The sequence below is a fragment of the Pseudopodoces humilis genome, chromosome 4 (assembly GCF_049639895.1).
Source record: "Pseudopodoces humilis isolate 2021_Gansu_Grassland_sample_001 chromosome 4, ASM4963989v1, whole genome shotgun sequence".
Lineage (NCBI taxonomy): Eukaryota > Metazoa > Chordata > Aves > Passeriformes > Paridae > Pseudopodoces > Pseudopodoces humilis.
In genome coordinates this window covers 5,540,687-5,565,355 of record NC_142203.1, presented here as the reverse complement: position 1 = coordinate 5,565,355, position 24,669 = coordinate 5,540,687, and the positions used below count along the sequence as shown (strand labels likewise).

The 24,669-nt window shown below is 40.6% G+C and overlaps 1 protein-coding gene across 2 annotated transcripts in view; it reads right to left on the bottom strand.

The window, feature by feature from the left end:
• The window catches only part of MCC (MCC regulator of Wnt signaling pathway), a 186,792-nt gene that overhangs the window by 4,368 nt on the left and 157,755 nt on the right, over positions 1-24,669 (bottom strand). For both annotated transcript variants that reach the window (XM_014258752.2, XM_014258753.2), the window contains 4 exons: positions 17,994-18,228; positions 12,107-12,313; positions 11,044-11,141; positions 209-331 (listed from right to left, as the gene is read on the bottom strand). In XM_014258752.2, coding sequence (XP_014114227.1) covers positions 209-331; positions 11,044-11,141; positions 12,107-12,313; positions 17,994-18,228 — 663 coding nt within the window. The remainder of the gene's footprint in view (positions 1-208; positions 332-11,043; positions 11,142-12,106; positions 12,314-17,993; positions 18,229-24,669) is intronic.

Below are 24,669 nucleotides of genomic sequence, written 5' to 3'. Positions count from 1 at the left end.
CCTGCTTTCTATTCTTAACTTTGTAGTTGTCAGTGACCTACACAAGAGGTTTACACCTCCCTCTTCTCTAACTATAACCCTGGACTGTTGACATGTGGATGGAACGTAAGGATCCTGAAACATCTCATTAAGGTAAGTGGAATATTACAGTGCCTTGCAAGAACACAGCAAAAATAAACCAATAGTGCACCCATCTGCTGGTGTTTACCTGTTTGCCCTTTTAAGGTCATTAACAAATTCTGCAGACTGCTGATGTCTGATTTCACTGCTCTTCGTGAGTCTCTCCAAGGCACTCACTAACTCCTGCACTCTTGCTTTCAGTTTCTTCTCCCTGGATCAGAAGAAATGGAGGTAGAAAACTATTTTCAAAACAGAAACAGCACTTCAGCTTGGAAGTGTATCAACCATTGTCCCATGCTGGGTTGACATGCTGCAAATAGTTTCTTTACTGCTACTGGGATAATACAGGAGGTAGTTCTTACATTGAACTTTTCAAAAAAATTGTTATTTATAACATTCACCATTTTAGAATTCAGGATCAGAGTAAATAAACTTCTCTGGTAGATCATGGTGTTGTACGCATTGAATCACACTTAGAAATAAGGACAAAGATACATTAAAAAAAATATATAAAATGTGAATGTAGTTACTCATACTTACTTACCAACTCTGAACCAAAAGCTAATCACATGAAGTGTGACAAAATGGAAATAAGGTATCTTATGATATTTTCACATTACAAGTAACTCTATGAGGGAAAGAAAAAGTGAACAAGACAGAAGTTCTGGGCAGGAGCAAGCATTACAGCCTGGGGATTAAGCTGGGTTTAAAAAGCATTTCCCAAGGAAGGATGTGGTATGAAGCAGGTGCTTCTTCCTGGGGAGCTCCCTGCTGCAGAGCTGATGGCTGATGCCTGCTCAGCCCACTCCTACACACACATAGGACTGTTCCAGGAGCTTTTCCTGGGACCCAAACTCTGCACAGATAGCCCAGAGAAAAAAAATTAAGATTTGGAAGGGGGGAAAAACAAACAAACAACCAAGAGATGTTTTAAGAATGACATGGAACTGGGCTTAGCTGGAACACAGATTTTGCAGCATCAAATCATGGGGATCAGATCTGATTTTGCAGCATCAAATCTCGGGGATCAAATCTGGGGAACTTCGTATGTTAACATGGAGTCTGTGCTTTGCTGCCTAGAACTGCTCTGCAGTGATCCACCTCTCTCTCCCTCCTGCTTTGTTGCAGTGCTGCTACGTGAGTACAACATTTGTTTTCGCCTCAAAAACGAGACAGCTGCCAGCTCCCATATGGGCCCAATGGGAATGAATACCCTGAAGTTTGTGAGAGCTATCCCAGCCCTGCAGAGACCACACAGATCCTCCTGGAATCTCGGCTCCGCAGCCTGCAATTCCCAGGAAGGCCTGGATATGGCAGCCTTTTATCAGCAGAGAGAGGGTCAGCACCCAGCTCCAGCAGCAACAGAAGGGCTTTCACAAAGTCAGCCAGGGAAATATTCCAAGTTAGCAGTCTATCCCAACAGACTCAGGTGCTGGGTTACCAGACAAATTAGAAAGGACATAAGAGGGCCCTTGTTGATGAAGAATCATCAGTATTCTCTGTACATCACTTCACTGAAGGAACACACTCTCTGCTTTCAAGTAATGCAATCCTTCTCCCCTGCAGTTCACTGCCATCCATCCCAAATGTAAATCTTAATTTTTATATTCTGTCTCAGCAGTCAGAAAGGCTCAGCAGTCTACAGCCAAAATCTGTTTTCTGCAACGAAAACAGGAAGAAAAAGAGCCAGGACTCAAACAAGAAAAGATCAGATGTGGCAGAGGCCAGACCTAATGCATTTGTGGCACTACTGATGTGACAGAACAGAGTAGGGGTAAATTTGGTGCTTCTCTGATCCAAAGCTTGCTACATCCAGAGGCTCTGGGGAAGGCTCAGTAGCACCATTTCCAGTGTGATAACGTGAACAGCAAGTCCAGTGGAATAAAAATGCAGTGTCTGGATGGGCAGAGAAATCTCAAAACTGTGAGGCTGACTTAACATCATGTGCAAGAAAAGGTATCATGGAAACACTGCACAGTCCCACAAGAAAGAGCCCTGTAGAGCACAGTTCACTGCAGCTAAAGTCCTTCACACACATCTGTTGTAAAAAAAGCTGCATGGAAAAGAAACACAGTGGAAAGACTTTGAAGAACTTTTCATACATGGTAAACTTTGGTTGCTATGGTGAGTGTTACCTAATAAAACAGGTAAAATTATATAAATTAATATAAATATATATAATATAAATATAAACATATAAATTATATAAAATTATATCCTTTTGCTGCTTTTTCACTCACACTTTTCAACCAGCCCTGTTCACCTAAACATCAAGCTGTATTTCTTTACATTTGGTCTACAGTATCCTTGTCTTGCTGCTTGTCAAAGACACAGAGCCAGCAGAGTGGTAAGCACCCTGTTCAAGCTACTTAAACATCTTTCAGATGACAGTTCTGAACCATCTAGCCAAATAGGAAACAGTGGCTAATACTTCAAATCTATAGATGACTCAAATTTACACTGGCACTAGTAAAATACACGTATTTCTTTCGGTTTTTCGTGATGTCTTGAAGTCAGTGAAAACACTAGGTAATACCTACTCAACCTTAATCTCACAGAAAGCAATTGGTGGTTTGATTGCATGTGCTGAAAAGTCAAAAAAATCTGAAAAAAACAACACACAGGTATCTACTTTTGCACCTGTTCCTAGTTTTAAAACTGCCTATCTAAATATCTTCAAGAGACATTTCATGGAACAAGTCATATCTGAGGAGCCACACAGCAGCAACAGTAAAGGCAGAGCAAACACCATGGTTTACTCTGGGAAATTAAGATGCACTGGATTAATGACTATTACACACTAAAACACGTAAGGTTTTCCCTAGGCTGCTGCTTCTGTTTGAACAGTAGATGAGAGACCTCAGAGCTGAACCTCACGGGCTGGTAAGAACCCTGTGCCTCACAATGGTAACTCCCCTGCTTCCCTCAGTTTCTATCACTGATCACCTCAGTTTGGTCAGAAAGAATTGTCCCCAGTTGTTTCTCTTCAAAACTGATTGCACAGTTAGGCAGTGAACAGGAGCTATACTGAATCCTGAGGTGTTGTCCTAAGAGGATTTCCAGCACCACAGCACTTTCCTGACTGCAGGATGTGAAAAATCAGCCACTACAGCGCTTAATATGGCAGAATATTTTCAACATTGCATATGAACCATGTCTCTACAATGAGAACATGTCAAAGTTGCAAACCAGGGATGGAACTGCACTTGATGTGACAGACATATGGAACATCTTACTGATGTAGGCACAGCCTGCTGCTGCCTGACAGTCTTCCAGAGTCCAAGATCCAAACTCCCACGGAAGCAGACACACCAAACTCACGCTGCTATTGTGCCCCAGGGGTGTAATATGGACCTCTGTGTATCCCAAGAAAGCACTTATCTGTTTATTTTATGGGAAGAGGGAAGGGGAAGTGTTTGAATTTCAGAGAACACAAATTCTGTGGAGCCCCCGACTCACTCTCTATTGGATTGCAGAAGTCAGCAGAGCTTCTTATCCCAACTTCTCTTCCTCCAAGTGGCTACTGCAAGCTGGGGCTGCACAGACACAACATTTTGTGTGCACAGAGAAAATGAGCAAGTATTCCCAGAAGAGGGAACAAGCCTATGTTCTGAGGGCATGGCACACTTCCAGCACAAGGGCTCTCTGCTGCTGAGAAGTCAGCTGGGGAAATCCCTGACTGCTCCCTTTCCAGGGAAAAGCTCCGAATGAGTGCATTCAAAGGCCTACAGCCTATAACATCCGATAAAAACACTATTTTCAGTGAAATGCCTAATATGCTGGAAATAAAGGCTTTTGTTTGGTATTTTCACAATCAAAACACTCAGTGGGCAGTTGCATAGTGGTTTTCAATGACTTTTTGTTTCAGGATGGCTGAATAGGAAGGGGCTAACTCATGTTCTCTGGTTTCAATGCTACCACTTTGGAGAGTGGGGAATTCTGCCAGGGCCATTAAGGAAACTGTTTATGTAAATTTGGCCTCCACACATTGACACCATGTTTGGCACACAGTAATTTATGCAAGGTCACCTTATATTTTATCTCCTGTCTGGGCTTTTCCAGACATGTTCAGGTTTCATGTGCTAGAATTCTTCCCAGATTTCCCTGTTCTTGCTGATTTCATTGAAAATTCCCCAGTGCTGCAATCAGGAAGCTGCCCTTCTCTGGCATGCAGAAAGTTAATTTTTCTGGCCCTGGCTTGGAGGGCACCCAGCTAACTCCCCTTCATATGAAACCACCAGCTAACACCCCTCTGTCCTGGGGTCAAGAGCACCACAGCTCTTGCCAAATCTGAAGAAAAAGAGGAACAATGAGCTCTCTCCAAATGAAGAGCTGAGAAACTTTCATGAAACCAGGCAGAGGACTCTTGACATCCCTAGGGTGCATCTTCTCACCCATCAGAAGAGATCTGCTGTGGGCAGATCTCTTCAAATTCTGGCTCCCCCGAGGAGTGGGATGACCAGGTTCAGCCCAACACCTGCCTCTGAGCTCTGCAGGCACAAAGCCCTGACACAGCAGCACCAGCAGCAGCCAGCCCAGGGGGACAGAGGATTCCTGGCAGAGTTACCATCCAGAGCTATCCATGCTGGCAGGGCAGCCACCACGGGGGTGGGGAAGAGGAGGGAGGGAAAGCACCTCCTGCACAATCCACAGCTATCTGCAGGGCCCCTGCTTTGAAGGGAAGGCACACACCTCCCATCCCACACTCCTACTCCTTCCCTGATATCCTCCCGCTGTAGTGAGCCCAGCACCATCCCTCACTCCCCTCTCTGACTTTTCCAGTTGAACAGGGTGACACATGATTGTTTTTCCTAGGCATTTGACTCCTCTCAGGAGATAACAGCTGGACATTTAAAAGGAATGCAGATAAATTCTCTTTTCATCAGCAGTCTAAACTAATATCAGACTGGCATGCAGAATCCCCAAGCTAATTCAAATGCATGCCTGCCTCACTGGTCTGGCTTGGTCTACTAAGGGAAACAACCAGAATGTAATAAATGTTTTAAAGGGGCAACAAAGCAGAGCTCCACAAATGCCAAGAGAGCCACCCTCTTCAAATGCCATGTTTTGCTGGCTCACCTGCTGAAGCACCACCCGTGCTTGCCAGCTACCTGTGCACAGGAGGCCTTTCCGGACTGCAGAGGTGGCAAAGGGTGCTTTAAAAACCGCATTGCTAGTGTATACTGTACTGCTTTTTTTGCTGATTGCCAAGATGCTCAGAACAGATCTCAAAAACCAGGCAGTATCCCAGGCATGTGTTGCATGCAGTGGGGAGACAGGCTAGGTGTGGTCCTGGAAGCAACATACTGGCAGCAAAAGGGAGAACAGCCCTGGAGGGAGGTAGCAACATGACTGCCACACTCCACTGCTCAAACCTCCCACCCAGTTTTGCCAGCCCAGCCTGGAACCTCTCCAGACCTGGAGCTATTTGGAGCTCCCTGTGACAATTATATCCAAGTGCACAGCAGCTCAACAGTTCAGATAACCACAGGGCGGTAAGAACTACTTACTCCATGTCAAAAATTGAGAAAAAGACAAATTATGGTTGTCTGTGAGGCATATGGTAAAAATAGTTACTTGAGGTGCTTCTAAGGAATCTGTCCCTGATATCACCATGAGTCACTTCTCTTCTTGTGAGAAGCTAAACCCTGACACCACCCCACCCACCAAGGTGTGATAAATGTAACCTTGGATAAAAATTCGTGAAAGAATAAATAAGTATATAACTAGATTTGTAACAATGTAAAAAGTATATAAAATATAGTGTGGCCGAAGAATTTCCCCAAACCCAGCAGTAACTACCCATTCAGGCGGTAATGACCCTAGGCGACACGTCAGCCTGAAAGAAAAAGCAGGTTAAGCCAAATAAAGAAAGGAGCCCGGCCGAGATATCCGTCGACTCCACACCGGACTTGGACACTTCACCCTGAGAGTCCAACCGAAGATACAATCAAGAAGCACTCAGAACCTTTTACATGCGAGAGGACTCTGCCCAGTCGTCTATTGATTCAGTTCCACGGTTCCAGGAAATTCATTCAACCAGCCATCTAAACTCTCTGTTGAACAGTAACTGCTCAGAGTTTTGGCCTCAGGACACAAAATCCCTATAAAAACCCCGGACAGTCTACCCTCCTTGGTGGATTTGGGAACACCTATACCTTTGGGTATAGACCCCTGTCCACCCAGCGCTGCGCTGTTTATTTTATTGTGGTTTTTCCTCGTTGTTTATTTTTATTATAAAAATTGTTTTATAATAAACTGTTCTTTTATTTAACCTAAATTTGCCTTTGTATTTATAACAAAGGGGAAACCACAGCAGGGTACTGCAGTCACAAAAATGAGACTGAAATTTTTGATGACAGCAAGCCATACTAGTGTCTGGTTAAAATGCCTCAAATTTGCTTATCTCCTCATTTAATTGATGTGATAATTGGAGAACAGAAATAAGCAAACACTGACAGAACGCAGCTGAGGATGTATCAGTCATCAGTAGGTCCAGAACACAAACCCCTGCCTGTCTCCCCCTACTTTTACCCTCTGCATGTTTGCCCTGTACCTTGGTCAGAGAAAAAGAGGCTTTTACAAATAAAAGTGGAAGTCTGAAGAGGTAATTTTAAATCTGAATGGTTACAGTATGATGCGTTTTAGGCATTTCTATTTCCATTTCTGAGACAGCCTTACTGACGCTCAGCACAGGCCTGAATTTCAACGATGAAATTTACTGACTCCTGCTATCATGAAACTAAGTTCGGTCCTTGAAAATAAACAAGGTTAAAATGCCATCACATGAAGTTTATGGAAATTTAAAATAAAGGAAGGTGGCTTGATTTCTCTCTCACTGACAACAGCAAATAGTCACTGTCATGCCTTGGCCCAGCTTTCTATTGAAATGTTTGCTCTCTGAAAAGAAGTTTGGTACAAAACGTGGTTGTGGTCTTCAGACAGGGATAAGGACATAAGAGTGCAACAAACATTGTTCTGTCTCAATAGACACCAGGAAGTTATGGCAGTAGGATGCATTTTTTATGTTCTAGTAGAAATACCTGCAGCTTCCATTCCAGAGAGACAGGACTCTGTGCAATATGTACTCTTTGTTAACAGAAGAAGAGCTGTTTGCCAGTCCTGCTGATTGCTATTCATTTCCTCTCTCCATGGTGACTTCACAATTAGTAGCATCACTCACTATGTTATCTCTCAGTTTAGAAGTCATCAGACATAGTAAATATAAAGGTCCTTTGTTGTGTTGCCAGACAGAAAGTCACTCTTTGTGAGAGACATACTGAAACATGTCTAGACTCAAACAATTCATGTAGCCCTGCACAACCACCAAGGATCATAATTTTGTGCCAAATGATGATGCAGCTGAGGTATGAACAGTCAGTCTAAGTGTTCTGACTACCATGTTTCTTGCTTAGTACTGCTGATACTTCCTGGCCAAACATTTTAATGATTTATAAATGATTCTCTAAATATATGAATAAAGTACAACCCTACACAGACAGAAAAGCTATCAGCAGCTCAGAGACCACAGGAGGACCTCAAGGATCAAAGCATTTGTAGCAAAGCCTAGGGAGAGGAAGAAGTTTTAGTCTTGCCAGCCTGGCCATTTTTCACAGAATGAAAGAACTTAGTAGAAGAGATCAGTTCTATTGTCATTATCCTCAGCCTTCCAAAGCAGGATCAAACTCTTATTGCCTCCCTCCTGCCACCTGCAATGCATTTCCCAGCATTAACACATAACCTGGTACGTGTCTACTAAGTTACAAACTCATACAAGTCATGTCTGCCCCAGCAGAGCAGAACAAACCAGCAAGGAAGAGAACTCATTTAAGGTCTTCCCTCAGAGACTGCATCACATGTCTCATATTGGGCTATTCAACTAGATCTTGTCTTATAAAACTGGCCTCTGGCACAATCATCAAGGGGTCAGGACCAGGCCATGAAGCTGCTGAGAACACATTTCTGCCCTCACAAGAGTAAGGTATTTCCTGCCAAGAAGCTTGCTTATGGATGTATCAGACTCAAGGAGAAGAGGCTTTGTGTCCATTAAAGCACCTCATTTCATCAAGGAAAGAGAGGGGAAAACAAAACTGTTAAAGGCTCTGGCAGAAAGTGTTTGTGTTTGGCTGACACAGGTGTGCCTGTATTAGTGAGCTTAGCCTGCAACACTAAATTCTTAAATTCTAAATTAGTTAACCTAGATGTAACCTAGATGTAGCTTTAACAGCATAGGACTTGGAGATAATTTACATTTCTCCCAGTTTGCATAGTGACCATGTAAAAGACAAGTAATTCTATCTTCTGTAAAAAGCTGGTAACAGGCGTTTTAATGCTGATCACTACTACAGGAAATCCTGAGTTGTTCTAGAAAAAATATGTTATGACACAATAGATGAAGAACTGCTTCTGCCTTGAATTTCTGCTGATGGGCACTACCAACAAAAACTGCACAACACTCTGCTGGATTCCAGATTTAGAAAAATACCCACATCTGCAGAGACAAGCCAGCCTGGCTTTGTGGATGAGACTGCTCTGCTGCAGGGTCATTTGCAGACTATGAGCAAATAAATGTTTCCAAACTACACCAGAACCCAAACTGTAACTATGTCCTGCTGTTTTATTTGGGTTTCACTCTGTTGCAATTAAGTGAGAAGAACCTGACAATTTAAGAGCAACAGAATGACAGAATGGGAAAGTAGCAGAGGGCAGAGTAACAGAACAGCCAGAGCTCTGTAATGACAGGATGAGGAGGGGACAGAAAGCAGGGCTGCTGATTGACATCACATGCTCTGACAAACAGATTCAAAAACAAATGGATTTTTGCCCCTATCCTTGCAGCTGTTGTCCCTTGCAGCAGTCTCTACTGCCTGGAGAAACAACAGGGAGGACAAATTGCTGGATGTATGCACCAATTACAACCAGCTCTGAAAGACTCCTGAACATTGTTGTTTAAATACTGTCTCTGGACCACAGAGCATGATATGTACTTGTTTCTCATTTCAGCCCCACCCCTCAGCAAACACAGCTCGTGGGATAAATACTTTTAATTCTGTATTCTAGTCCTACTTCTTTGGCGCGTGAGGAGGATGTACTTGCAGAGGAGAAAGGACTTTGATAATTTTTAGAATTCTTTTGTGGATTTGTGATGGTCTAAATATCACTGTGATATTTGAGGGCCCATTTAACCAGAATAGCAGTTAGGGACTTTTGGTATTTTTTAGCATAGCTGTGGCTAACCAGGTTGCAGTAAGCTTTCTCCATGTGCTAGACAGACATTCAACTAACTTGCAGAGACAAGACTTTAGGGCAAGGAGGGCTAAGCTTCAGCCTGATCTGGCTGGCACACTGATTAAGGGAGAAAAATACCCTGTCCACACAGCTTGCAGGAACTGTGCTTGAGCCCCACTGGCAGAGGCAATCACATTTAGTACAGCTATACTTCCATTACAGAGAGAGCCTTCACAATTTATGTACAGTTTAATCCGATTATTTTTCTCCTTATTTCTGCCTGACAAACTGTACTTGCAAGGCTCTTGGCTGGAAATCCATGCTAATCAACTTAAGGCCTAGTAGATAAAGCAAAGTTGTTTTCTCTGTGTTGTCAGCAAACCACATTTCATGACTATACTCAAACCTCTGCTAACTAAGGTCATTGGCATCTTCTCAAAATCCAGGAGCAAATAACAAGAGCAGGAAGAAGCAGCAGCTCAAGTGAAGGGAGAAAATGCTGGTGGAACAGTTCACACCAGGGCTTTATGTTTGGGGAACATGGGGGAGGCCAATGGCTCTCTGCAATGTTTATGTAAATTACTTTGTTGATGGGTTTTATCCACCCACACACAAATGACAGTTTTGATTATTTTACCCACAGAATTTTGTTCCCTGCAAACTAAATACCCAGCAACTGCCAGACTACTAAGCAAATGGTATGAGATATATTGACTCTGCAGTGGTAATGATCTTACATTTTTACATAAAGGTTTTCAGGCTTAAGTGTCCATAGGCACACCACACTGAAAAAAAGTACCTCAGGGATGAAACACCACAGCTGCTGGAAAGGCACCATCAAAGAAGGTATAAACACCAGTAAAGCAAAGCACACTCTTCCTAGCCAAAATTCTAAGCAGCATTTTGGACAGGTTCTAAATATAAGAACCAGATTAGATACCAGACAGCCATTTCTTGGAAAAGGTGGATGGAACAGATTCTGAAACCATTATCAAAACTATGAATTTCTTTGTCATGAAGTTTACCACATTGCTGGTGCAGGAAAAACTGCTGCACAAACAAATATCTAGCTAATGTATAACTGTACTGAAAGCTTAGGCTTAAAACCTAGCTGTTGATAAAAGCCATTTGTCAAGACATCCATTTTCTCTCCCATTGGAAAGCTAATGCCTCACATAATGTCATTTGTAATTGAACTGTGGCTCCATTTACATACTCAGGAGGCAAATGGAGCATCTGAGTCATCAAAATGCCTGCAATTCCCACTCCCATAACTCCTACCCAAATTTTAACCCGAGGCAACCCTTCTTAACCAAAGATCACACTTCAGATCCTGTCTTCATTAAATGTTTTCTTTATGCATGACACAAGAAATGTGTCATGTCACTGTTTTATGTCTCATACTCTTGCCTGAATGTGGTTGTTATTGCCATTTTGAGGGTTTCTTTTATTTCTAAAATTCAACTGAATTTTAAAGAACCTCGAGGAATATGGAGTTGAGCACTATGTGAAAGCAGCTGAAGAACAACAGCAAGAGAGAGGAAAATCAGAAAGACTTTGATCTTTTGCCTTCTCACAGGGCAATTCTGTGATCACTCTTCAAACCACTTGAGGGTTAGAGTGAAGGCTCAGAAACAAACCTTTCCCTGCACTTACAGGACAAGTCCTGCTCCTGGTGAGGGAAGCTGTGCTTACCTCCTGAGTGCATTTGTCAGCTCAGCAGTCAGTTCACTCTCACTGTATGGTCTCAGCTCAGCGAGTGTTAGCGGTGTTGCAGTGCCATCACTGCATTCCTGAGAAAGGAGAAAAAGCCACCTGATTAGAAATTACTGACCATCTTAATGGGAAAATTCTGAAAGCTTCTTAGTTCACAGCTATTTGTAAAAGGAAGGTGAAATAAACTACACAATGCTACAACAACACAGCAGTGTATCAACATACCAAGGAATGGACTTAACAGATTAATACTTCACAAATGCCTCTAAATGGTTTTTTAAACCACCACAGCTCACTGTGAACTTGCAGATTTCTGCTATTGTGTGCAGAACTGCCACTGCCTTCCTTATATTTCTTTTGACACCACACATGAAACCAAGAAGCACTGGGATCAAGAAATTCAGATGATGTATTGCCAGGAACAAGTAAGTAAGATGTAACTCTTGGTTTTTATTTTTAAACATATATGTTGACATTTTCTGGGGACACAGCACTAAAATAAGACAAAATAAAGTTTTCCAAGGTATTTATTTCTTAATGAAAATTACTACTGCAAATGCAGAGATCTGTTTATTTTTCATTATTTTTCTTTAAGGGGAGAAGATTCTCCATTCTCAAATTACTACAATTTGACTTGGAGAAAGAGATTGTCATTACAATGTTCTAAATGCTGCATAGAAATGAGTGCTAGTGGTTTCATATTTTGTGTTTATGGGAAAATAGCATTTTGCTTAGACTCCCTTGCAGTGTTTCTAGTGAGTGGCAACAGGCAAAAGACATGCTCAACCACAGCAACTTGTATGTTTGGCAAGACTGGCCTTGCACTACTCAAAGCACTCTTGTTTTAGCCCATGCTTAACACCAACTCTGCAAAATGCTCAAGTCACAGCATGGAAAGAACCACCTAACAACTGGGGAAGAGAGAAAAGATCTGTATAGAGACCAAAGAGAAGAAAGACTAACATGCTAAAGATTGCAACAGGGATGAGAGGGATTTGATTAATCATGTTTACAACTTTGGAAACATAGCTTGACTCCCGACCTTGCCCAGTTTATCTTTGCTTCCGCTGCTGGTTGAGCTGAGAGACCTCATTCTCTGCTCTTTTTGTTCTTCCACTTCAGACTTCAAGTGCTCAATATGGACGAGGTAGGCCTGCTCCTGGGCCTCTCGAGTGCTCAGCTTCAATTCCAAAGCCTTCTTCTCCTTCTCCAGCAGATAAAGCTGTGCCTTGAGCTCTGCCATCTCTTCCTGTTGAAGAAACATTGTGTTATTGCATGCTGCTTCATGGGACTAGGCACTTAAAGGAAGATGAGGTTAAACAAGATTTTCATCCACTCTTATAACTGAAGTGTTCTTTTCACTGAGAGAACTATCAGCACCCAGATGACTTTTTATAATCATATTGCATATTTATCAAAAGACCTATATATCTTCACTCTGAGTATGATGAGCTGTGCCACCCCTTTATTATCTTCAGGAATAAGCTCAGAGGCAAATTAGAGTTAGACTATCAGGAATCTGAGAGAATTGCCACAGCTGCTGTAATTTCTCTGGTTCTACTCTGTCCTTCAGAGACCATTGTATTAAAAGCAGAAATGTATGACTTTGTCAAACAGCTCCCTAAAAGCAAGATTTCAGTTTCTTATTGATAAGCAAGAATTCATCTCATTACAGTGGAAGGGGTTTGAGAGAGCAGGACAGCACACAGAGGTTATATATTCCTGCCTTGTAATACCAGCCTCTGTGGTAGAATGGGTTACATCAAGAAGATCAACTGAGTATGGCACCATCAAATGTCTACTTATCATTTCTCTCCTCTAGGTGGGCAGAATCACAAGTATACACAACTTGAGCTTGACAGAAAAATGCACTCACTTATATTCCTCTCTGAATACAATCCACAGAAGATGGGCATTGGTACTTGATAGAAAGAAGCTAAATTCTGAGAGCTCCTTCTTGTGTGCAATTCTTCTGCTTCCCTGATGCTTCTGACAGGGCTGTCACCTATTGTAACACAGTGTCTGCTCCCTGAGGACAGACTTCTGTTTTAACATCTGTCTGACAGTGGCTGGGCAGAAGTTTAAGAGCAGGACACGAGTGCAATGACCCTTCTTATAGTATACGCTCCAAGACTCCCTGAAAAGCAGATGATGAGTTATTCCTGAAGCAGAAGGCTCTCTGTGATTAACAACATTTCAGGAATGTTTCTTGTACAAAATGCCTCGTTATTTCATATACTCAGAAAAACCCAATATCCACAAAGCCTTTAAGGAGATAGTACTAATACATAATTTACATGATGCGCTTAAAGACACCAGTAAACAAGCAAAAGACTGCCAAAACAAAAAAAAAAAACCAACCTAGAAGCATGTTTCTACTGTTTAGCTTGCTTTGCCCTAGGTCACTTAATGGGTGAATACTAAGTTCATGCAGACATTTTCTGTTTGACATTTCTGTTCCAGATCTGTTCACTGTGTAAACACCTCTGAAAGAAGTTTCTTGTTGTGTGGCCAGCCTATGAACAAGTCACTATTTATTTAATACCAAATAAATAAATAAATAAGCAAACAAATAAACAGAATTAATCACAAAAATAACAGAGGTATCTTGCAAAAATCTGCTGTCTGGATTGAAGTGCAAGCAGTGCACACAGGTGTATCACAGCTATAACCATCACAGGTAACCACTGTCTTATTCAGAACAACCAACCATGCAAAAATAAAATCCATATCTTAAAAACCCTGAGGGGCTTGGAAAGGTTTTTATGAGCTTTAAAGTAATTGATTTATTCATCTGCTTGTTTGTGAACTGAAGGTTAGAAGCACAACCAGTTTCATTCAATGTGGGTTACACAAATTTAGTTGTTAGGCAAACTTACCATTAATTGTCTTTGTCAACAGTAAAAAATGTAAATAATACTAATAAAAAATGATGGGGAAATTTTGTTATAGGAGTTGAACTGGATGGTTTGATATACTCAAGTGTATGCATTTAACTTCTTAAGCCTCTACTTCTAAAGTCATTAATCTACTTAGCCTTCTTAGTGAAGGCTGAAAAGTAATTTGAGCATAGTATTTTGACACTTATATGAATAAAAGATATTTTTGGCTGTCTGTGAGGGATAGTCATGACAAGATCTTTCCTGGCTAGAAGATGAAGCTAGGCAAATTCAGCCCAAAAATAAGGGACATCTATTTAGTATAATAAAAAGGTGAATTTATCCACTACAACAATAAATCTGTGGAATAGGTTTTCCTCATCATGCAAAGATTTTAACTTATTTTCATAACTTTAAATTATTTTAACATAGCCAAGCTCTAAATAAATTTGAGGATCAATGATTAACTCCTTTGTTTATGAAGACAGTAAGCTTAGATCATCATATATGAATTCAGAAGTTTGCATCCTGTCCCAGAAGACATATCATGCACCTCCCATATGTTACTTTTCTCATGTCAAAACAATGTGACTTGGAAGTTAAGCAAAAACAAAGCACGGGAAAAGTTAAAAAGCTTGTGTCAGCAAATGTCTTAGGCTCACAGAGAAGGAACAGGAGGGAATGGAAAGGCTGAAGACACTTGAAAATTCAAATGCAGTTGAGGATTGTGGTATGGACACATGCAATGTGTGAGGCAGAGTGGCAGCAGCGATTTTGGGAAAATTCAGGTTTACTTAGAGCAATTTTTTCCATGAAAATAACTTTTCTAAAGACTGCATCTAAATTTAACTGAAATGACAGTGCTTTTGTATATTTACTATTTCCCTTTTCTTCCAGCTACAGGTTGCTGTGAAGCATTTTTGCAGTTTAATACACCTGAATCTTCAGAGTGTGAGCACAAGTGGCATTCACTAAATGAAACCCTGAAGGAGGAGGCAGCAGGTGTCCCTCTCCTAGGGCATTGCAGAAGACTTAGACAATCCATGCAAATTCACAAGCTTCAGGTGTCAAATCCAACAGTTATTTTGGGACTAATTAAGTGAATATTGAGGAATAGTACTTCTAGTACTAAAAGTACTTTGTACTTCTAGTCATACTGTAATCCTGATTTTTGGTAAAAACTTAAATGAAAATTAAAACGTTCTGATTTAAAATAATCAGAAGCACCACAGAATTCTCAAAATCAAAATCAGTATTACATTTGATCATATCCGACTCAAATGTTGCAAAAAGTTTTGAAAGTCACAAAAAGTCAACAAGCATCAGAGCAGATAAATATCATACTCTACTCAACTGTACTTCACTATTCAAATCTGTAAGAGCATGAAGGCTTGTAACAAAGGTGGACGATGGATTTCTCAACATTTTCCACGGAAAGACTGTAGTCTCAAAGCACTTAATGAGCAACATTATCAACACTTGTACACAAAAGAGGAAAATCTATCAGTGTTGAAAGCTGAGACTTCTTATCTAGACAAAGTCCTTTGAAATGCAGAAAGGCTGTAAACCAAGAATTATTTACACCCATCAGAAGTAGTCTCCTTGCTAACTGGGGCATGACAACTGACCTCAAAGCAAGACCAGACCACTGAATGATGACAAACCAGGGACTAGAATGTATTTGGAAACATGGTTAATTATTGCTTGAAGCAAAGAATTGAATTTTATAGAAGTACTGACAGACAACTATGTCTTATGCTCTGGATCAGTAAAAAAAAAAAAAAAAAAATAACCCGGGCAGCAGAGAAACAACCCTCAAACCATCTTTCTAATTAATAAAGAACTACTGTTGTAAACGTATTTCAAACCAATGAAGTGATCAGTTTTTACAGGACACCAGAAATGGCAGGTGCCAAAAGATTTGGCAGAGATTCCAACACAGAACCAAGTTTTGGGAAGACAGCAGGAGATTGTAAGACCCAGCAATGCAGGAAATCATTGAGTAGCTTGGTCCAGCTGTATCACCCTTGCTAAGTATGTGGAAGGGAGGGAGCAAATTAAAAATGCTAAACGATGAAGTCTACTGCAGTCTATCTGCTTCAAGTTAAATAAAATACTGTAAGGAAACAAATTCTCTGTTCACCTCAGAAGGAGGCATATGCATATGCTGTTCTGTGTAAGATACACCTTTCAAATAATTGATACAAAAAATATACTCAGAAAGCCAAAATGTGTCGGGATCTTAGGTTCAGCTCTGTTCTAGCTTGACAAACAGATGTGGAGCTGTAATGCAGACCTGAGCAACAACTGTGGAAGCTGACAGGTAAGACATTTGACAAATAAGAGTTTTCACAATGCTCTTTCAGAAACATAAGGTTTTCCTGCAGTTGTGAATTCCAACAAAGTACAAGAAATTACAATGAATAACAGTACTATCAGTTTCTCTGTACTGCAAAGGGCTGGAGGTAACTTCAGACACCTATGCAAAATGTGTGTCTATTCTGTATTCACTACACACAACCCAATCAAGAAGAAAATCTTCTTCTTCTAGTTGCAATTCCTACAGAGAAAACCCAATGTTCCAGGTCCAGCCAAATGGATGCCATGTGTCAAAAACAAGTGTTGTGTGAACAGGAGGATTATCAGCACTCAAAAGTGTACCAGAAATCATTATATGCAACTGGTGGTGATCCTGACAGTCAGAGAAGGCAACAGCACTACTCACAAGGGATACAGCTTTGCAGTTTGCCCTTACCTTTAAATTAAAATAAAATTAGGAAAATAAAGTAAGTTAAAATTTAAAAATAGAGGTAAGAATGGTGTACAAGAGACTTCAGGGAAGATCTGGATACAAAAAAGGGGGAGGAAGTGTGATATCTGAAATACACATCTAATTATCTACCAACTTCTTACAGTACATTCTGCAGGCTTTAGTTATGGGGAATGTATTGCTGTTGGCCACAATGTATTCAAACAAGTAACATAATTTTACATCTCCCAACTGCTAGTAAGCTATGTTTTCTGAACTGCGATTAATGAATGCATTATTGCAAAACTGTATCTGTCATCATGGAAAAGCAGCACCACTAAGAACATAATTATCAACACTAGGCTACCACTTAGCCAGATGCAGCACATCTGAGCAAAAATCTGTAACTTTAGAAGCCAGTGAAATTATTAGGATTTGCTGTCCCACACAGTAACATCACCTGACATGTCTGCAATTAGTTGGCTAAATTAGCACTTGCTAAAATACAGAAATTAAACTTACTTAAATTGTACCAAAACCAGACAAATTCTGAATGCAGACATACACCTGGTATTGCCTTTGGTATGTTCTGGTATTTTAGTTCACCTCTCAAAATCAATACAGAAGACAAAACGATGTAAGCTCTACACCTGGTCAGTAAAGATCAGCTTTTCTATATCACATCTTTAGAGCTGGACACATAAATGAGGGTTCTCTCCAAAGCTATCTGTTTATGCAAGTCATAACACACCTTTGCTGAGACTCTGAACTGAGGTACAGACTGAAATACAGTGCCTAGAACAGCTCTGGACTTGTGACCAACTGCCAGAGAGCATCAGGGATGACATTTGACAGACCATTCCTCCTCCCACACCAATATAAAAAGCAGCTGAATTTGTTCTGCTTCAGTTCACAAATATTCATGATGCACATTTGCAAGCTCATAAGTAATGAACTGTCTCTTGGGAAGTGCTGAATCATGTTTTTTGGTCATCCTCGAGCAATTCAGCTGCCATAACTCTCACAGAGAGCATCTGGTTTGTCAAGAAGAGCACTCCAAGTTTAGAGACACAGATGAAGTCCTCCCAGTTCAGAACACACATAGCTCATCACTGTTAATGCACTGCCTTCTGTCACTTTCTGACTACTGGATTTTCAGTCCAGATTATGTGTTACAACAAAGTTATCCTTAATTACCGAGTGACCATTATCAAAGCCTCCCATGTGTGTGACTGAGCACATTTTGTAATTCAGGGGCATTGCCAGCAGAGCAGCTCCCCTCTTGGTTATGAATTAAATACCTTCATTGCCATGAGTTCCTGCATCAAGACTGCATTTTCTAAGTCCAGCCTCTGGCTGTCGCCACGTGGCTTAACATCATAACTAAGGGGATCAATGTGGATGCTTTCCAGCTCCAGCATTGTCAGTTTCACTGCTGCTCTGTCGTTTTTCAGCTGCTGGATGTAATCCTTCAGCCGCTGCTCATCCTCCTTTGTAAATTCTGTGTCACAACTGCTTGCGGTTGAGCTGGTAGTACTGGAAAGAGAAAAAATGGTATTAGGAAAAAACAAAGTTTGAAAAAAAAAAATCTTAATTTTTATATCAAACACCCTCCCAATACCTCATTAATGCATCTCCATCTTAAAAGTTCACAGAAAGGACACAGATGAAGTATGGACTGGACATTGCAATGTGAGGTGTGAGAAATTCAGAAAAGAAATTAACTCTCTAAGCAGCATGAGAAAATTGTATCATGTGAGAACTTCTCTGCAAAGCCAGATATTTAGTGATGTGTAACAAAACTGCCAACTGAAATGGTGTCTTCTGAAAAACAGTGGGGGATTTTTATTCAAAAAGGAAAAAAAAAAGCTACTTAAGAGTCCTTAGCAGTAACACAGCACAGCAAGCTGCTCAGACACTGAGTCTTCATCTTCTTTGAGAAGAAGGATCTGCTAAGAAAAAAAGAATGAACCCAGACTTGATCTACCTCTGCTGATGACCATACCAGTTATCACCTCAGATATTTTAATGGATACTTTTAGGAATCAACCTGAGCAAAATTCCACTGGCAGATGCCAGGAGAACTTTCAGTTCACATGAAGGTGAACTCCTCAGCATACTGAAATTCCTTCAAGGCTAAAGTGACTTCAAACTAACCCACAGAGTAGCAGGAATTCTAATAAAAAGTCATTATAAAAGACTTTAAGGTCTAGTTGTATCTTCTGAACAAATGAGGGCCCTTTACTCTGCCCTGTAAGTGTTTACACAGGGATTGCAGAAAGGGGCAATAATGCCATTAGAGCAATGGTGGCTGAGCGCTGCCTACCCACCACCACGCATGCCAGTGCTGCTGCGGGCCCAGACTGACACAGCTGTAGCATTCCAGGGCTGAATATAGTTGCAATAACACTAAAAGGAAAATAAAATACCAAGTTGTTTCTACAGCCTCACTCAAAGCTGCCTGCTGTCTCCTGAGGTCCTGTAATCAGCTGCGGGGTGAGGGATAAGTCATCCATTAACTGTGCCTGTCTGGAATGCTAGATGATCTCAGTTATCAGCAGGGGAATAAATCACTTTCTGTATCAAATTGCACTGCTGTTCAACATTTTTGTACTAAGAAAAATGTCCCATCCGCTAGATGCTGTGAAAGCCAGGATGATGTCCTAAAATATTATGCACGTGCAAAGGGGAAGCCTATCAAGATAGGCTTGATTTTGTTCTTTGGTTCTACTTCAGCTAAAGCTACATTGATTTTAAAGTGCTTCAAATAATTGCCCATCTTCCCACAAATTCCAAGCACAGCCTTGGAGAAGACAGAGAATTGGCAGGTCTATGAATATTTCTCCAAATCCTATCTCCCATGAAATATTGCATTACAGCTCTTTACTACAATTCTGTGTTAATTTCACATTATTCCCTACTTTTCTGAGGGATAAGAGGTTCCTGCCATGGTCAACACAACTGTGAACTGGTCTTTTGTTTTCATCCATTTCCTTCTGCAGTGGAACTTAAGAGCACTCAGTACCTATATACATAGAAACACCCTCAGGCTGAAACAAATTTTTGTTCATACTGTTTCTTGATTATAGAACTGTGAAACACTTAATAAATCCTGCTTTACTGAGCCTAAAGGCATCTTACTGAATTAGATATTTATATAAAAATAATGACAGACAATGTGGAAAGTACTTAATTCTGTACTGAAGTCATATTGTAAGTTTCTTCCTCAGCACCCGAAGACTGCAATTGCAGAGATTTTCTGGATTAAATGTAAAACAGCTGTTGTTGCAAGAAGGATAGCTTTAGAAGTCTTCAGATCCTGGGGCACAGAGACCTCATCTCAGTTTTTGCTTGAAAAGGTAAGAAAACCCAGCCATCCTGCTGCAAATGACACCTGAGCAAAAAAATGCTGAGAGTTTATTGTTATGTTGAGCTGGACCTCATACTCCATGCACATTCACAGATTTTGGCTCTTGAAGACCCACAGCTGTGCACATATGTGTTAGGGGAGTGCAGTCCAAACTGAGGAAGGCTGTCTGGGCTGTTGCCAGTGATACTCAGGCTGCTTTTACTTCAGTCCTGGCTGCCTGCCTGCCTGTCTGCAGCTGAGTTGGCTCCTCTGACGAATTGCTAGCAAACTGCTCTTCTTCTACGTTTCTTTTTTTTGAAGAGTTGGAGAGAGCTCAGCAAGGAACTTGTATCTCAGCCAGCGCAGAAGAGGACAAGAACTTTCACCCTCCCCCTGCATTTAGCAGCACATCCCCACCCAGAAGACTGGAAGCAGCTGGGGTAGGAGGGACAGAAACAGCACTGCAGTGTTTCTGATCTCCCCAGCAACTCTGCCAGGGTGTGCTGCCCCAAAAACCCTGCCAAACAGCTCTGCACAGCCACAGAGCTGGTCTACTACTGCTCTCTTTAAGGGATGACAGCTGGTGAGCATTTCATCCTGAATTTCTGATATCGCTTTCCCTTCTGAACAGCAATCAGGACAAAGGAAAACATTTATAGTATAACACAACCACCCAAAAACCACAGGAAGCTGTTGCAAAAGATGTGCAGTTTCTCATTTCTCAAGTGTTTAGGTAAGGACAGAGAAAGGATCACAGTTTCATCACAGCTGGAGGGAATACAACATCAATCTGCCATTCTCACAGATGCTGTATCAGAACAAGAAAAGAGAAATGTTCTTCACACTTGCTTCATTCCTCAAGTCTTTTATAATGATGTCATGCCTGGGTGATGTCAAATTAATTTTAATTCATATACAATATGTGGAAAATATGTGGGCTGGTACAGCATAATGTCAGTCTTATTTGCTGGCACAAGTATGTGTGCATAAAATGCAGTGGGTGGACATAAAAGAGGCTTTCAGTAATGCTTCTCTGTTAGTAGTTTTTGCACAGTACAAAAATTTATCAATAAAACCCTATATGAGCATCATTTTATCTGTTAAAAATCAAGTCAATAATAGAATATATTTGCAATTAAGCAATGGTGTGGACAATACAGTTGGTAGGACTGATATTAACATTGTCAGAACTGAATCCATGAACTTGCTTGAATACCTGCACACAACCTAAAGCTTGCTTTAAGGAATGCAGCTGATCCACAGTACACATAGCCCAAACACCATCTTTCTAGTTGAACATCATGGTTTGATATCTGGGACAACACAATTCCAGAAGGTAGTAACTTCCTGACAAACTGAAAAGCACCCCAACCAGGCAAAAGACAAACAAAACTAAAATCAGAGGCTTTAGTAAACTGCCCTGCTTCTTGCTGAAACTGCTTCAGTCCAGCAACAAAGTGTTACACAGGTAACACTAAGATATCTATTTGAACATTTCCAAATAACTTATTTGCATGCTTCAGCCAAAATAATCTTGTCTGTCACCAACATAGCTGAAAACTGAGATGGTTCTGACAAGAGATATATTCCTATCATTGACTGAGTTCAGATATTTTGTGACACTAATAATACTGAAAAAAATTGCTTTTGCATATAAGGGACCAGATCTGTCCTCCCCTGAACCCAGATCTAAGATTTGGCTTACTAGCACAGCAGGGAATAAAACACACCATTTTCAGTCAGTGTTGCAATTGGGCATCTTCCCTTTTGTTTCCTTCCAAAGGCGCAATCACTCAGACCTTGTTGGCAGTGTATATTCTATACTTAGCCTCTGTCCATTTAAAATAATTATGATTTCCAATTACATTGCAAACCCATTCCTGTTTTCAAAAACCAAATTGGCAACATTATTGTGGAGCTGCTGCCAGTCAAGTGAATTTAGATGCTCTTTCATTGCCTTTTTCTTTTCATGTCAGTTGCTCTCTTTCACAGTTTTTAACCGCTCATCACTAGTAGCCCACCAAGCACTTAGTCTCAGTAATGTGTTCAGTGAATTGACATTCAGAATCTCATCTGAAATTTCAAAGCCCAAGATGAGTCAACAATTCCACTGTACATCCATATTCTACAGGATTTCAAACATCAGGGAGAATTAGTAACTTGTCACAAGTCTCAGCAAAGGATAGCTTGCATCATCCTATTACCAGCCGCTTCATTAATTAAGTTTCAAAGGGAAAAGGTAGCAATACAAATCTGCAACTAAAAGCCTGCAACACTGAAACATCAAAGGCAAGAAAAATCAGTTTTGCAGATTCAAAGTATGTTTCAATCGAATACTGTAAAAATATTTTCACAGTGGCCCCCAAGTGGTGGGGGATTCACACAACACTCATGGGAGGTGAAAGGAAATGACCTTAAATTGCGCCAGAGGAGTTTGAGATTATATACTAGAAAAAAATTTTTACTGACAGAGTGGTCAGGCATTGGAATAAGTTGCCCAGAGAATCAGTGCAGTCACCATCCCTTGAAGTATTTAAGAGGTGTCTGGATGTGGCACTTGGGGATAAGGTTTAGGGGTGGTTATGTCAGTGCTGGGGTGATGGCTGGACCGGATTGATGATTCTGTGGTTCTGTGATATAAATATAGGAAAGTGTATGCCTTTTGAACCAAGACAGGTTTTCCATCAATGGGCTGACACAATGCCATGTGTCTGCAAGCTGAAGAGGGGATTCCTTTCCTTTGAGACAGGGTTCACAGGAAGAAAAAATTTGACAACACCTCTAACGTGTTTTCACTTAACGTGTCACTTGAACACAATAGAAGGAAAGATCTATATTTTCTGGACAAGCTGAAGTTTAAAAAATGTTTTCATTGATATGTATGCTTAGGCAAAGATAAATTACTTTGGGCATGGGGGTGGAACAACAATCTCTAAGTGAAAATCAGATCAGGGTGCCCATGTCACAAATTCCTGACTTGCTGTGTGCCCTCTGGGTGAGTGACAACAGCTTTTATCTCCTATGTTCCACATATATTAAAATGAATTGTAGAAGTTACCTCATTCAGCACAATATGTTGCTCCACACCAGAAAAAAAAATACTGCAATGATAATAATGGCTCAAGCTAAAACATTTGTTTCATATAAAAACATTAAATTTGCATTTTCACATTCATTCCATAGTTTATCCTGATGAAATTTTAAATCCTATACCACTTTAAGCATACTCTGCTGAAACTTTATCTACTGAGCCAACATGGTGATACAGACACAGGTACAGCTGACCACCAATGAACACAGACACAAACACAGATTCTTATCCTCATTCTCATATCCTCCCAGAAATTCTGCTAAAGCAAGCAAGGGCTGTAGAGATTACATTCCTACCAAATACTTTCAGTGCAAGTCTAGGAAAGCAAACACTGAAACAGAAACAATCCCTCTCCCCCCTAATTTTTCCCTGTCAATACTGGAAACTGCCTGAAATTTTTTCAAGGAAAAAAAATTACTATGCCTTGACTACATGCCACATATCTCACAAGGAAGAAAACACTAAGGTGGTTCTGAAAAACTGAAAACGACCCTTTCAAACAATAGAATGGGATAAAAAAAGCTTGGCTTAGGTAGAGGTGTTACTACATGTAGACACAGACAACATGTTCACATACAGGTGTAGATATGGCCTTAGACACAGCAAGCCAAGTGCTTGAAAATGCTTCATTTAATTTCTTTCCAATCCTGGTTTAAATGCTTTTGGTACAAAGTGTGATCAGTGTGCTACTAGCACAGATGCTGTCACAGTCATTTCTATGTAAAGACACAGCTTTCTTGACTGAGAGTGCACCAGAAAACTTCTCTGAATAAAACATTAAAATTCACCTCACATTAGGACCCTGTTCCCTCAGATTACCCTTTTCTCACTTTTTAGCTATTCCATGTGTGGTGGTTTCACATTGATTAACATTTGGGAAAAAAATAAAAAACCACCATGGAAGTGATTTCTTTAAATGATTGCTGTATGATTGCCAGTCATATGGCAGGAAATAAGATCCTTCGGAGGAGGCATCAGCAAAAAGAGGAAATGATACAGTACTAAAATAAACTAAAGTGTCAAAGAAATGACAGCATTTGAATAGAGAACTGGCTAGAAAACTGAATTAAAATGAAGTCTTAGAGCAAATCTGAGAAACAAAAATAACTTTTAAAGAGAAAAACATTCATCTATATTTATCCATGACACTTGCCAAATTTGTACCCATACACAAGCACACAAATTTACTGCAGAGTACAATTACACCACAGGCAGGCAAAAACTCAAAATAAAGCTGCTGGCAGATATATTTGAACTGGAACACTTCTGCAATAATAGCTCGTCTATGTCTCATTATCTTATAGGTCTTCAGAAAAACTGCAATACCCCGTCTTTCCTGGAAGAATCCAATTGATTCCATGCCATGAGTGAAAAGAACAAGATGGGAAGGAAGAATTTGGAGGGGTGCAAAGGGTAAGGAAGGAGAAAGGAGAGGAAATAATTTAAAAGAGAATGGCTAGATTCACAACATTCAGAAAACAACTCCTGAGCACTCCAAAATGCCATTGAAAGCCTGTTTCAGATCTCTGGTTCTCTG